The 14,917-nt window shown below is 48.8% G+C and overlaps 1 protein-coding gene across 10 annotated transcripts in view; it reads left to right on the top strand.

The window, feature by feature from the left end:
- CD2H10orf90 (chromosome D2 C10orf90 homolog) overlaps positions 1-14,917 on the top strand; it is a 262,252-nt gene that overhangs the window by 186,691 nt on the left and 60,644 nt on the right. For 7 of the 10 annotated variants that reach the window (XM_047826464.1, XM_047826456.1, XM_047826454.1 and 4 more), the window contains one exon: positions 9,595-10,717. In XM_047826464.1, coding sequence (XP_047682420.1) covers positions 9,595-10,717 — 1,123 coding nt within the window. Of the gene's footprint in view, positions 1-898; positions 991-9,594; positions 10,718-14,917 lie in introns of all 10 variants that reach the window. The other 3 variants (XM_047826461.1, XM_047826460.1, XM_047826459.1) reach the window with 1 other exon arrangement.

The raw sequence follows: 14,917 nt of genomic DNA, 5'->3' as shown, positions 1-14,917 counted from the left end.
CTTCACCCTCCTTCCTGTGTTTGGTATACATTCCTGACTTAGCAACAGGCACCCAGGCGGGCATCATAATGCTGCTGGGTTGTGATCCTGTTCGGTGCTGGGTTGTGGATCCTGTTTGGTGCTGGGTTGTGGATCCTGTTCGGTGCTGGGTTGTGATCCTGTTCGGTGCTGCGGAGGAGTGCAGGGCGGCTTTGGTGGACAGGAAAATCCCACAGAGCGGTTCCACAGACTTGTCCACAGCTACCAAGCTCGTTGCTGGTGGGGCAGCTGGAACCCAGGTTCACGATTCTCGGCCCCCTGCCGTGTGCCCTTGGCTCTGATGATATGCTCTGCTCTCAGTGTGGCAGGTGTCTCTGTGGAGGGCTATCCACAGTGTCTTACTTATCCCCACAGTGGTATCACAGGTATTATCCTCAGCCGGTCCGAAGCAGTTTCACTGTCAGCGTCTGGGCCACTCACAGCTCCTTCGAGCACTGTGGTGTTAAGAGATTGGATAAAAGTTCGTCGTACAGTTTCAGCCTTTTCTTAACTCTGGTGGTGCTGGGAACCCCTTACGTGTGTTTTTCTCTCCTGCTGGGTGTAAACTCAGGATGAGGGAGAATGTGAGCGGTCCGAACTTGTTCAATTATTACTGAATCTAGGACTCTAAACAACAGCATGGAAGAAGGAATCTTGCAGCCTAATTATAAACTAAATTATAATAAAGCCAGAGAGCCTAAGTGGGGGGGATGGAATAAAAGAAGGAAATGTACAAGGTTTTATCACGAGTCAGAATATACTGGATACACCCTTGGCTAGTATATAATACCTGACGGGGTGCCATGAAACCATAGAGTTCTAGATTCCATCATATCCTCTCATTTACTAAAAAGTAGCCGTATTATCTCCTTTTGCCTAGGATTACGGGACAGCCAGTACAGTTCAAATGATCAAATTGCCCTTAAAAATCTTCAGTCTGATGTTATAGAGAAGAAATCTGACTTCACCGAGGTAACATGTTTCTAACTTCTAGACCAGCCAGTAAAATGCAGCCAACTATAAAATGTGATCATGGGCCTACTTGCCTACTTGTGATGTGTTTGCATTTTACTTAGTTTAGTCAAAACTGAATTAAGGCAGGGGCACCTGGGTGGCTCCGTTGGTTAAGCGTCCGACTTAGGCTCAGGTCATGATCTCACGGTTCGTGAGTTTGAGCCCCGCGTCGGGCTCTGTGCTGCCAGCTCGGAGCCTGGAGCCTGCTTTGGATTCCGTCTCTCTCTCTCTCTCTCTCTCTCTCTCTCTCTCTCTGCTCCTCCCCCACTCGCACTCTGTCTCTCTCAAAAATAAATAAATAAGTAAAAACATTAAAAAATTTTTCAAGTATGCCGTGTCTATTTAATCAGTCTTTTATAATCTTCACCAACAATTGGTAAATTTGCAGTATCATAGGAGAGTACGGTGATTGAATCTCAATTTTAAACCAAAATTTATCTGCTGGAGAGAGAGAGTGAGAGAGAGAGAATGATGTTGTGCAGCATTTTGAAGGTGGAGAAGAGATAATTGGAAATCTAACAAGCTCTAGTACACATCATTATAACTGCAAAAAGCGTCAGGAATCTGAAATAGGGAGCAAATCAGAGGTCATATTTATAAAATGGTATGTTTCTGATTCTAGAGAACAAAGAACTCTGTACACAAGGGTTAATGTGACCAATGTATCGCAGACCAGGTTCTGGCTAATTCATGGACTCATTCCATCCTTCCCATAATCCTGGGAGGGAGGTATTACTATTATACCCATTTTGCAGATGAGGAAACTAAAGTTCTATAGCTCCAGTAGTTGACTTGCCCTGAATCTCCTAGCTCATATGCTGTCTGGCTCCAGGCTTCTGTTCTTCCCTTGCTCTAAAGGGCTGGCCATAAAGGAAGACTCGTTCGAGTTAACACTTTTTTTTTTAAATGTTTGTTTATTTTTGAGAGCTAGAGAGAGACAGAAAATGAGCAGGGGAGGGGCAGAGAGAGAAAGAGAGAGAGACCCAGAATCGAAGCAGGCTCTAGGTTCCGAGCTGTCAGCACAGAGCCCGACGCGGGGCTCCAACTCACAGACCGCGAGATCATGACCTGAGCCGAAGTCGGACGCTCAACCGACTGAGCCACCCAGGCGCCCCTCCAATTAACACATCTTAAAATATGGACTTTCCTGCCTGAAAGAATCGTCATCCAAAGCGTTAGTTTATAAGGCATCTGCTCTCTTTCATGAGTGGATATTCTGCCATGAACTTTTGTAATTCTAAGAGGTTGTGGAATTATAAGAATCGACGTCTCGTGACACATTAAAGTAACAAGGGTATCTGTGAAAAATATCTTTCCCCCGAAAATGCTTGTCTTTGGTATTATCCTTTGATGTCATTCTGCCTGTAACGAAACTTGACATTTCCTTCAGAGACCCCAAGCCTGAACTCCCACACAATGGAGAAAGGATGCTATTCTGGCTGCTGAGATCTAGTCATCAATATTGAAAGCCCTTTCTCTGTGGAAGCGCCGAGCTCGCTGTCTGAGGATGTAAAGCTGCCGGGCTATAATTAATTTGTTCCCGGAAAGCAAGAGCAGGAACCTCAGGTTGCAGGGAGGGAACTGAGTAGGAGGAACAGTGGATCATTGAGAACCATCCCTGAAAGGAGGTACCCAGTTAAGAAGGGCAAGATAATGATCAAGTCGATTGCTACTCTTTTGAAGAAAGGTACCAGCTGAAGATCTTTCCCACCTGATGGTCACACTGAGCTGGCAAATTCCAGCATCTGATGCTAAAATTAATCAGTTTGGTTATTAGTGATATAGATCGTTGGCGCTATGTGGTTGGATCCCTATAACACACACACACACACACACACACACACACACACACACACACACACGGTCATTATCTGTGACAGAATTCAATAACTCTCAGAAATCACACCTTCTAAGCCTCTGCTTTGGAATGATCTGGACCATCTACTTTGATCAGATCAGTGGCGTGACTTTCAAATTTCCCTCCCAACTTTGAGCTTTTAAAGCTTGTCCCCGTGTGTTTGTTATAAGGGCGGTGTGCGATGATGGAATACTCCCGACGGATGCCCTTCCTTGGTAACTGCCATAAATCTCCGCCTCTCCTCCCGAGCCTGCACTAGATTGATCACTTTCCCTTTCAAAATTCGTCGAAGCTGTAGAAATGATATGCAGGCACTTCTTCAACCAAGTGATTATTTAAAAGGAATGAAATATGGAACAGAGTTTTCTTCTTTTAAAAAAACAACGTGTAAATTTTCCCGATAACAAAAGTAATGGCAGCTCCGTGTAGACACTTAGGAAAATATAGAAATACATAAGAAAATATTTATATATATTTCGCTCCCTTCTTTTTCCCATGCAATTTTTTGTTACATACAACTATAGTGTATATCAACTTTTATAGCTCTCTTTTATTACATAACATTCTATCACAGGCAATTTCCCATGGCATTTAAATTCTTTGTAATCTTTATTTTTAATTTCTACAGAATACGATGCAGTTGTGCCTGCCATGATTTACTTACCCGATCCCCTTTTAAGCAAGACATTTGGATTCCTTCCAGCTTTTCACTGCTGTATATTACACTGTACCAAGTCCTTTGGTTTCTTGCAAGTGCGTGGAAAGACAAAAGTTTCAGGACGGAAATGGAGAAGACTCCATTTCTTCCATTTATCTTAAAACGGCCTTTCCCTACTGCTACATGCCAGAGAGAACTCATATGTTTGAAAACACTCTTACGTCCCTGATGAAACACCACTAGGTTGACAGAGGACTTGGTGGTGATGATTCTGGATCCACCGAATAGGAGTAAGCATGCTTGCGGCTAGCACGGAGGTGACTGTGGAGTGTATCCGTGCAGATACGGGGCCAAAGAATCCATCTGGAGAGCATAGCGGTAGGCTGCAGAGCAACCCTGGAAAAGGGAAGAATTGTCAAGTGGAGGAAAATATAGATTTCAAAGCCACAGGTTGGATTAGATGCTTATCCTTTGGAGAAAGAAATTGCTACAAGAATGGAAGCATCCCCATTCCAGCGGCTCAGGATCCGATGTCTCTGACCATCCGCCACTTATCTCTTTCTTCCTTTGGTTTATGAGATGGTGCCTTTCTTAGCAATATGCCTTAAGGCATAAAGTTAAAAGCAGTCAATAAGATGAATAAAACTGGGAAAGCAGTTACCAGCCCTCCAAGATCATGTTTGAAACATTTAAAAGCAATCAATGTCTTAAAGCAGCATTTATGAGAAAGAAAATGTACAGATGCCCATATTGTGTGAGGATGGTCAGGAAACGGGTGATTTATTGCCAGAGCAAGACACGATACGCAGCTATTCATTCGACCTTGCTCTGACCTTGAACATTCTACTTTAAATGCAAGATTATTTTCTTTTCAAATCAAATCTTACATCAGTTAATCTTATTTTAGATAAAAGATACCTTTTTTCCCCCCCAAAGCCACGTTCAGTTAACCCAATATAAAGGACAGTGGAGTGGCACCCTGGGATAGCTTCACTGGGAAAGATATTTGATGTGAAAGAAGGGATTGCTTTTCTGAGAAGTTGCCCTGATTTAAAAGCAGTGGGCCAAGTTAGGAGCATCGACTAGCACCTGTGTGTCCTGTCTTTCTTGGTTTCCCAGCCCCGGAAGAAGATCTGGACACAAAGTGGTGTATTGTAGTCTGTTATGAACTGGATTGTGTCTCCCCCCAGCTCCAAATGCATGTGCCAAAGCCCTAACTCTCAGTGCCTCAGGGTCTGACTGTGTTTGGAGACAGAATCTTTCAGGAGGTAATTTAGGTTCAATGAGGTCATGAGGGTGGGCCTTATCCAATATGATTGATGCCCTTGTAAGAGGAGGCTATTTAGGACACTGAAAGGAGAAAATGCAAAGATGTGGTGGGTGGGGGCGCGGGGGGAAGAGTCAGAAGGAACCATCCCTGCTGACCCCTTGTCCTCCGACTTCCAGCCTCCAGAACTGGGAGGAAATAGTATTTCTGTTGTTGGAGCCACTCAGACTGTGGTGCTTTGTTACGGCAGTCCGGGTATTTATTTATTCATTATGTTTTTATTTTATTTTTGAGAGAGGGAGAGACAGAGCGTGAGCAGGGGAGGGGCAAAGAGAGAGGGAGACAGAATCTGAAGCAAGCTCCAGGCTCCGCACCGTCAGAGCAGAGCCCGACGGCGGGGCTCGAACTCACAAACTGTGAGACATGACCTGAGCCGAAGTCGGACGTCCACCCGAATGAGCCACCTAGGCACCCCCAACAGCCCGAATTTTTAAGGGGTTGGACCTCAACTTTAATTATTTAATGGATCTTCATGAGAAAATAGGATCTGACAGAGAGAACTTCCCATATGAGTCTAGGATGCGTATTAATTGGCAAAGAGTATAGTGTTTCGTTTTTAATGTTTCTCAGTCTATCCAATGGGGCTTTTGTCAAAGCTGAGTGTAAACATCTGAAAAAACACAGTAAGACTTAACCAATAATCGCAGTCCTGACAATTGGATTATCTGCTTGGTGTTATCGCCAGTCTGTCAACGCCATGGGGCCAAGAGGTGTCCTCAGCCTGGCAGGTAGTAGATGATCAGTAGATATTTCTGATGAGTTAATAAAGGGTTCGATCGCGACCCTATGTTATAATGACAGACTTTACATCTAAAAAGGTTTCATTTATTCTACATTCCCATTGACAGAACTGCAGTGTACTGGGTACGTAATGGGTTCATTCCGTTTATGTAATTCCAATAAATGCAAACGCCTTCCTCATAAATACCCCCATGCCCCCCTCATTCTTCCATAGGTTTGAGTACCTCAGGTATCCTCTGATTTCTGCTAAATCACAGAGAAAGTCATACCCTGGAGTTAGAGAACATGTTCATATTTTCAGGTGTATACTTTCACATCTGTCATTGTTTTTGATGTCCCAAACTTCCCGGTAAGGTAGAGAAGGCAAACAGACTTTTGTTTGGACTGGACTTCTGTTAGCATTTCTCCCTCAGGAACAGCGGTATGTCAGGCATCGCTCTGACATACCGAGCGATGCCCCAGCTTCAGAATTAAGTTCAAATTCACACCAGTCATTGTTGTTCTTCCTTCGTCCGTTTGGATTGGGTGGACCCAGAGTCGCGGTTGTGTCTGCCGGGCCCGAGGTAACGAGATGGCGGCTGGTTCTATCCCATCCTCCTGGGCTTCTAGGACCTCCTACAGTGGCACCTGCCACCCCCAGGGTAGCCCCAGGGTGTCCCTCCAGTGTGTGCTCAGGATGGGCCCCAGGAGGTCTGAGTCCTGGCATTCCTTTCACCGTATCTGTGGTTAAAAACACAGCTTCTGGGGGCACCTGGGTGGCTCAGTGGGTTAAGCATCCGACTCTGGATTTCAGCTCAGGTCATGATCTCCCAGTTTGTGAGATTGAGCCCTGAGTTCAGCTCTGTACTGACAGGAGCCTGCTTGGGATTCTCTCTCTCTCTCTCTCTCTCTCTCTCTCTCTCTCTCTCTCTCTTTCTCTCTCTGCCCCTCCCCTGCTCTTAAAAAAATAAGTAAATAGGGGCAACTGGGTGGCTCAGTCGGTGGAGCGTCCAACTTCGGCTCAGCTCACGGTCTCACAGTTCGTGAGTTCGAGCCCCACGTTGGGCTCTGTGCTAACAAATAGCTCAGAGCCTGGATCCTGCTTCGGATTCTGTCTCCCTCTCTCTCTCTCTCCCCCTCTCCCCTGCTCATGCTCTGTCTCTCTCTCAAAAATAAATAAGTGTTAAAAAAAATTAAAAAAAAAATAATAGCTTTAAAACAAACAAAAAAAATACATAGCTTCTGGGTCTTACCCCAGAGATCCTGATTCACCTATGTCTAGAGAGGGGGAGGGAAGGGTCCAGAAGTCTGCATTTTTATAAAAAAATGTTTTATGTTTTATTTTTTATATTTGGGAGAGAGAGAGACAGCGAGTAGGGGAGGGGCAGAGAGACAGAGACAGAATCCGAAGCAGGCTCCAGGCTCTGAGCAGTCAGCACAGAGCCGGAATGGGGCTCGAACTCACAAACCATGAGATCATGACCTGAGCCGAAGTCAGATGCTTAACCGACTAAGCCACCCAGGTGCCCCCAGAAGTCTGCATTTTTAAAATCCCCTCCCCCCCCCCACCAATACCAGGTGTTTTTTATGCAAGTGGTTACTGGCCCAAACTTTGGGAGACATTGCAATAAAGTATAAAATCAGACCAATACAGCACGCTTTCCGAGTTGAGTATTTGGTTTTTTCCCTCCAGAGACTGTTGTCAGAGGAATTCCTAGTAGGGATGATTATACACTGGGTGGGGTGCACAGGCTCAGTTATTATCAGAACTAAGTGTCAAGTGGGAGGGGCTTCGTACCGTGTCAAACCGCATGCAGCAGGCACCGGGGGTCTTGCAATTTTCTTGTATGCAAACTACAGCCATGGAGGGGGCACCGTTGGAAGCAGAGACAGAGGGGTCGTAGAAGCATCTGGCAATGGTTCTCAGCATCCCCTGCCCGCTGGAATCACACTGGAAACTTCAAGAACGCTGATGCCTGGGCCCCACCCCCAGGGATTCTGACGTCATGGTGCGGGGATGCGGCCTGCGCTTGAGGGTTTTTACAAGCTCCCGGGTTGTTGTGGGCAACGTGGGCTGAGAAGCGCTGAGGACGAGGCCGCAGGCAGAGCTCCCATTAGCCGTCTGGGAAAAGGTAGCCGTGATATTTTGATTTTTAAGGAACCGAAGTAAATTTTAAGGCGGCTCTGTGTGTTCGTCACCTGTCTCCTGTGGTCTTTTGAATGTCCAACTTCCCATGTATCTTTCACATCGAATCATGGGTAAGGTGCTAGAGATTGCCCCGGGAAACAGGAAAAACAAAAGAAAAAAACCAAGAAAGAGAAGCGGACCGTCCTCCCGCGTCGAACAGTAGGAATGCAATGAGCCCGGGGTGCTAAGATCACATGTGCTGGGCCCCTCGTCAGAAGTCCGGGTGGAGGAAAGCATCACATTAGTTGCATAAATGAGTGTTAATCCTGCTCTGCAGAAAAGGAAGTTTTGTGCTTTCTTATCACATCGTAGGGAAAGAGAAACATTTTCTGTCATCAAACACAAGGGCTTCCCATCCTTGAAAAGCCTGGCAGTCTCACGGTCTGTTCGTGTTTTTCTTTTTTGTTCTTTAAATGGGTAATCTGAGGGGGGGAGGGGCAGAGAGAGAGGGAGGGAGAGAATCCCAAGGAGGCTCCCCAAGGTCAGCACAGAGGCCGACACGGGGCTCAAACTCACGAACCGTGAGGTCATGACCTGAGCCTAAGCCGAGAGTCACACGCTTAGCCCACCGAACCGCCCAGGTGCCCCTCTGTTCGTGTTTTTCAAAGCGTGCTCCCCGGATCAATTACCCCAGGCTCATGGGGGTGTTGGTTAAGCCGCAGATGCCTGGGCCCCGCCCACAGACCCGCACCGTCCGAACCTCCAGAGCCTGGGGAACGTGCAGTTGTAACAGGCCAGGTGATTCTCAGGCCCCTCGGAGCTTGGAAATTGCCGCCTACCTGCTGAGCACCAATTAAGCCTCCAGGCTCCGCACGCGGTGGGAGTTGAGTCGTTACCGTATTATTTGGGGTCCTGTGCAGTTCCAGGCAAGGGTTCGTTCTAATCGTGTGGGATAATGAGCATCAAAATGGGGGCCCGTGACCCTGCAGGCAGTCGCCCACGTAGCTTTCTGCGATGGTTTACGCATACGCATGTTAAAAACAAAACCGGGACGGAAGAGCTTCCTCCGCCTGGTGTTGACCTGGTCAGATGCTTTCTTAAAAAATCTCAGCGTGTTGTTTTGGACGTAGATCTGCTGGTAAGGAAGCATGGAACACCTTGATCCCTCTACCGGACAGAAACCATGCCTGGGCACTGACATGCCCCTGGGCAGTGACATGTGACAAAGCTCCACCTGTCTGTTTCAGTGCCCCTCCCCTTGCTGATAAGTGATTATCACGGTCGCTGTGTTAGTCTAGGTAACTGCCCAGCTTGGGTGTCTGATTTCTCTTGTTCTGCTGTCTGGGATTTGACCCCCATGATGGCATGCATGGGGAACCACTGAAATGCAGTCTACACTAATAAAGGCGGGAGATTGTGTTAGGGGGTTAGGGACCCGGGCAGGGAGAGGGCTCCCCGTGGAGGAGGGAGGGGGACTCTCTCACACAAACCGGTGCCCCCAAGTCCCAGCCCTGCTCTAGAACTGGGTCCTGCCTCCCCCATGAGGCTGTGAGCCTCTTTTCAGGTGCTCCTGGGCCTGGTGGAGGCAATTATTGAAATTCGAGGATACCCGGGGACACAAACATGGTTAGGTACCCAGCAGAGAAAACCCATTCCCCAGTCAGAAGAATGATTTCCAGAGGGTATAACCATTTCGTAAACGGATCTGGGTGTTCTGCCTTCCTGAGCACGCAGAGGTGGTGTCAGGTGTGTGGGGCAGACGGCCTGGGACGAGAACACGGTTCCGGACGTCCTCTTGGGCCTTGAAAGAGAGTGCGCTGCCTGCGTTACAATGGACTGCTTGAATAATTGCTGTCTTTTCCCATTTGCAGGAGATTCTGGCATCGCAAAACCCAAAAATGATCTCATCCGTAGTCATTTCACAGCTGATTGACGAGAATAAATCAAAGGCAAACCGGGCGGCACTGCCCGCGCCCTGCGTGCCCGCTCTGCACGCACGTCCCGCGAAGCCATCTCGGGCGACCCGCAGCGGGGTCTCCATCAGCCGGGCTTTCGCCCTCCTTCCCGGCAAGCGGGCCATCCAGACACCTGCGCGGAAGCCGGGACCTGACCCCGAGCTGCCGTCCAATGAGGAGAAGCCGTGCAGCGGCCCCCAAAGGGGCTTTGCATCCATCACCATCACGGCCAGGCGTGTGGGCCCCCCAGCCAGCGCCCTGGCGTGGGAGGCCGTGGGGGACCCTCTGTGCACCAAGTGCGCGGCCCAAGGCGCTCTGCTCGGGGACCCCTCTGCTCCGGCCGGAGGTACTTATCCCCGCCCGCACCATGGACCATTCGCTTGCACGGAGTTCTCCAGAAACTGCTCTGTGGTGACGCTGAAGCTTCCCGAGACCCATCCCCGGCCGTGCGGGGGTCACGAGTGCTGGGTCACCAATGTGGACAACCGAGAGAACGGTTTTCCTCCAGGGGCCCCGCAGGCGGGAAAGAGGCCACTGGTGTTCAGCTCCTGCATCCATCTCAGGGTGTCTCAGCAGTGTCCGAATTCCATTTACTATCTAGACCGGTCCCTCTCTGTCCCCATCGAGCAACCTCAACTTGCTGGCCCTAAAATGCACAGGTCGGTCCTGTCGCTCCACCTAAATTGTAGTTCACACAGATTGACACCAGATGGAGTAGATGGCACAGAGAACGGAGGGCCAATGAGCAGAGCCTTGAAGCCGGAGCTCGCGGAGGGGAACCAGACCCTCCTAGGCCCCCGCTGGAACCCAGCTTTGCACAAAAGTCTCTTGAAGGAGAACCCGTCGCCGGAGCAGGTGCATTTGCGGCCCAGCGCCTGTGCCTGGAGTGGCTCACCTCTGTTGGAAAATACAGCCTTCTCGGAGGTGGGAGCCAACCAGGTCACTGGAAGAAAAGGGAAAGAGGATTGCGCAGCTCGACACGCCGGTGACGGTGCCAACCAGCTGTCCATTCACATTCCTGGCTGGAGCTACACACCAGGTGAGGGACGCTCCCCTCCTCGGGAGGTGGGGCCGCCAAGGACAGATCCCCATCCGTCGGGTAATCTATGCAAGTGCCCTGCCAAGGCGGATAGTGAGTTTCTTCTACGTAACTTATTCCAAAAAGCGCTTCTCAGGAGCATTGCTTTGTCTGCTCGGCTCTCAACTGGCGATTGATGGCTCGGTGTTGATGTCCTCCTTAGATACGCACCGATACTTTTCTAGATTGTAAGAGACCTTCCCTCAGAGTTGTTTCCAACGGTAGCGCTGCGCCCTGCCATGTAACGAGCAGGAGGCGATAGCCCCCAAATGAAGTTAATTTAGGTCCGTGATGTTCCAAAACAGGGTGAAGAGGGCAAAGTGCTGTCTGCTCCCCGAGGCTTTTGTCTCTCTGGTCTGAACATCTGAGGGTTTGGAGGCGTCTAGAGGGCTGTACTTCTTGTCTTTCAATCAGATAGTTGGTATTTATGGATTGGTCTTAGAATTCTTGTGTGTGTGTGTGTGTGTGTGTGTGTGGTGAGGGGGAGATTAGTAATTCTGGGGCATTTTCAAAAAGAAGCACACTGGGGATTCTACCTGCGAAACAGCAAAAACCACAGTTTTCTGCTTCCTTGGTTGTGTTTTCTGGGGCAACTCGGCTAGAATTTGTTGCTGTTTCTACCACTGCGAAGGCCAGGGAGAATTCCCAAGGACAGCCGCCCTGGATACCTTTCACCTCTCTTAGGAGATCAGGGAAGAGGAGAGCAGGTCTTAGCCCCAGGCCAGGTTTCGTTCTCTGTTCAAACTTCCAATTTTCAGTTTTACTTTTTGCGAGAGACTCTGATTTATGAATTAGTGACTTTCCACTTGGGGGAAATATTTAAAGATAATAGTAGTAAAATTGGCAATGCAGCATACGCACCATAATTTTATAGTGTAATTTTTGTCCATTAAGGCTTTATTAATTAATAAAAATGGCTGTAAAACATTTTAAGCAATAATGCGCGTAGAAATGGTAAATGATGTAATTAATTTTAACAAGAGTGTATATATTGAATGCTCAGAGATTTTTAAGGCAATTTGACATGGCTTTCAGGTTGATTAGACCATTGAAATGCCTCTGAGTCTGACAGGCTTACTGCAAAAAGTAAATGTAAGCCTCTCTCAGTGTTGCAAAACTGGGCCTCAATTTAGTGTTTTAAGAAATTGTTCAAGTCAACCACTTCCTTTTCCTTGTTGATACAGATTACTGGAAATGTACAATCCACATTGTTATATGCCTGCCACCCCCACGCCAGAGCATATCCTGGTGTTTAGGTTGTGTCTCTTGTGTCTCATGGTGTGAAAGAATCATTCGGATTTATGGCACCTTCGCGAAAGGGTCTTTAAAAATCACTAGAACAAGGTCTCAAACATTGATTTCAGAATAGAGGAGCATGAACAGAGAAAATCCACCCCCCGCCCCAACTTATTTTTGGCTTTGGTGCAGAGAAGATATTTGATTTTGACTTTGTGGAATGGCTGCTCGTGTAACTGATGTTCTTAGGCCAACAGCATGAATGAATTCTACTTCCTGTAGGCCGACTTCCCTCAGAACAACTCCATATCCCAGAGAATCCACATGCAGGATTTGAGTGGCTCTGAATCACGTGGTCTCATTAGATCATTTGAGGAAAGATCTTCACGGAGGCCAGATCACCTTTTTTAGAGTTACTGATCTCGTATTTTCTAGCACAGGGAATGTAGACAAGCCGCCCTGGCTCTCCGAGCCTGTTTCTGCGTCTGGGGAGCTAGAGAAGAGGGGCATTTGGTGTTCTGGAAGGTCCCCTCTAGCTTGGAAAAAAAACCCTCTGCTCTATTTTCCTGAGGTGAAATCTGTGAGTGAGAGTGTCCTTGTGACTCTGGATCCCTCAGTCATCAAGCTCAAAGCCACAGAACCTTGAGCTCGCCATGCTGGGCACACGCCTCAGATGTGTACACAGGCACACGCGTTCATTCACACACACGACCCGCCCCGTACTTTCATACTTTCGCACTCAGAACCTAGTTTGCGATGGAGCGTATGCCTTCCCAGGTGCCAAGAATGTGCTTCTTGTCCAGGCTGTTGAAGTTTTGCCCGAGATTTATAAGCACGACTCATGGGCTGTAACCATCACAGTCTGTCGTGTGCTAAGCTACCCAGCACTTCGAGGGGGAGCTCGCTGACCTTCGTCTTGACAGAGCTTTTCGAGGCTTATGGCAAGTGTTTTCTGACAGGGGCAACGCTCATTAAAACTCTGAGGAGCTGTTTGTATTTCCTGTCCCCAACTGGGATCTTGTCCGGGGCGTTCTTGACGGCCCCCTGTGGCTCCACTTGCCATGAGCGGTCTTCATGTTTTCATAGTTACTGAATCTGATTCTTTTTATCTGAAGGATCCCCAAATCCCAGGTGAGCAGCGTCCTCTCGAGCCGCCTTAGTGACATTCAGCCTCAAGGGAGGCACGGCCTGGGAGATTCCGCAAACAGAAGCAAGGCGGCTTCGGTTCCAGTGGTTAGGTCATCAGACAGGAAGTGCTCCAAATTGTATTCTAGAGTGAGCCTCCCGGACGCACCCAGAAAGACGGCCAAGATGAGAGAAACTGTGAGACTTGCAGACATTTGATACCGTACAGATAGGCCATGTCTACTGGGGCATCACGTTCTAACAGACAGAGGGGGACCTGTTCTCTTTCTAGCGGCTGGGGGCTTAGGAATGGGTTCCTGCTTTGCCTCTCTCCTCAGTCCCTGTGGGTTTATTCCCTGTATCTCTGCTGTCGGGGCGTCTCCTGCCGGCGCCCGCTAGATGGACGTGGCACAGCTCCCTGCCCCGCCGTAAGGAAGGCTTCACTGCCACCAGCAGGCCATCCTACCAACAACCACGGCAGGTACCACGCAGACCCTGGGTGCCAGGCCCTGGCCGACATCTGCCGTGGAATCTTTCAAACCATTCTGTAAAGACAGTATCACTTTCCCTGTCGCTATCCCTGTTAGGTAGGACCACTGAGTCTTGAAAATAAAATGATGGCCCAAGTCCACGTGGCCATGAAATGTCAGAGCCGAGAACAGTCCTGGGTACTTGGCTTCCCCCCCTCTGCACCCTCCCAGCAGCAGCCTGAGGCAGAGGAGTCGGATGGGTGGGGAACCCTCTCGGTGGCAGTCGCCATCTTCCGTTGTCACCGCGAAGGGGATGTTTGAAGACCACTCACGGACATACAGAGTAGTAGTATCTGGTGGCCAGAACCTAACAGGAGAGGGGATTACGCAGTTAATTTCTAATCAAATGTAATAAACCACGTGATTTGGTACAGTGAAAATTTATTGGCTCAGAAGTCCTTCCCAGCCTGAAACCCCCTTCCTCGTGGTGTTCCTTGGGGTCTACAGTGCCGATCTGAGTAGTTGTCTCTTTGCTGGGTGTTGCCTGCCTCAAACAGGATTGACTTTGATCCATAACTTATTGCCGGTTTCATTTTGCGCGTGTGGCCTAGATCTGAAGCTTTCCCCTGTTCCCAAGATATCCGTCGAAGTTTGTTAGATGTTCTTGGAGAAGAGACTTACGAAGGTCCTTTTCTTCACGTGTCCCAAAGGTTGATGCTCTGTGGTGGAGTTTCCGTCTCAGCGTGCCCCAGTCCGTGCTCAGGCTGCCGGTGGCCTTGGTCTGAGACGTCTCCGGTGTTGCTTGGCACCGCTGGTGATCAAAGGTGTGACTGTCTGGAGGGGATTCACTGGAGAGGAGCGACCGGATCCCTGCCGGGTCACAGAGTGAGGGCTGTGCCTCCCACTGTTCTGTTGCTGTAATCTAACACGTGGGTAGTGAGTGGGGTTTAGGGCATGACGAAAGCTCTTCCGTCACTCAGGGAAAATGACAGGCTGTATGCCGAGAGGCCAGACCTGCCAGAGAAATCTGCATCAGGCTCAGCCTCTTCAGTCCCGTAAGTGCTGCTTCCTCGAGGGGCCAGAAGACCTTTGAGGAGCCCTTATGTTGCATATGTGATTTTCCTTTAACGATCTAGAGCTGGGGGTCTACAGACTTTTTTTGGCAAAGGGCCAGATGGTCTCCACAGCAGCTACTCAGCTCTGCTGTTGTAGATCAGAAGCAGCCACAGACAAGGCCTACATACATGAGTGTGGCCGTGTCCTCATAAAACTTTATTTACCAGAACAGGCAGTGGACCAGATTTGGCCCTACTGGCTGTCATTTGCTGAT

Source organism: Prionailurus viverrinus, chromosome D2, assembly GCF_022837055.1.
Source record: "Prionailurus viverrinus isolate Anna chromosome D2, UM_Priviv_1.0, whole genome shotgun sequence".
NCBI lineage: Eukaryota > Metazoa > Chordata > Mammalia > Carnivora > Felidae > Prionailurus > Prionailurus viverrinus.
Note: the sequence above shows the minus strand (reverse complement) of the source record. Positions and strands in the feature narration are given on the sequence as shown.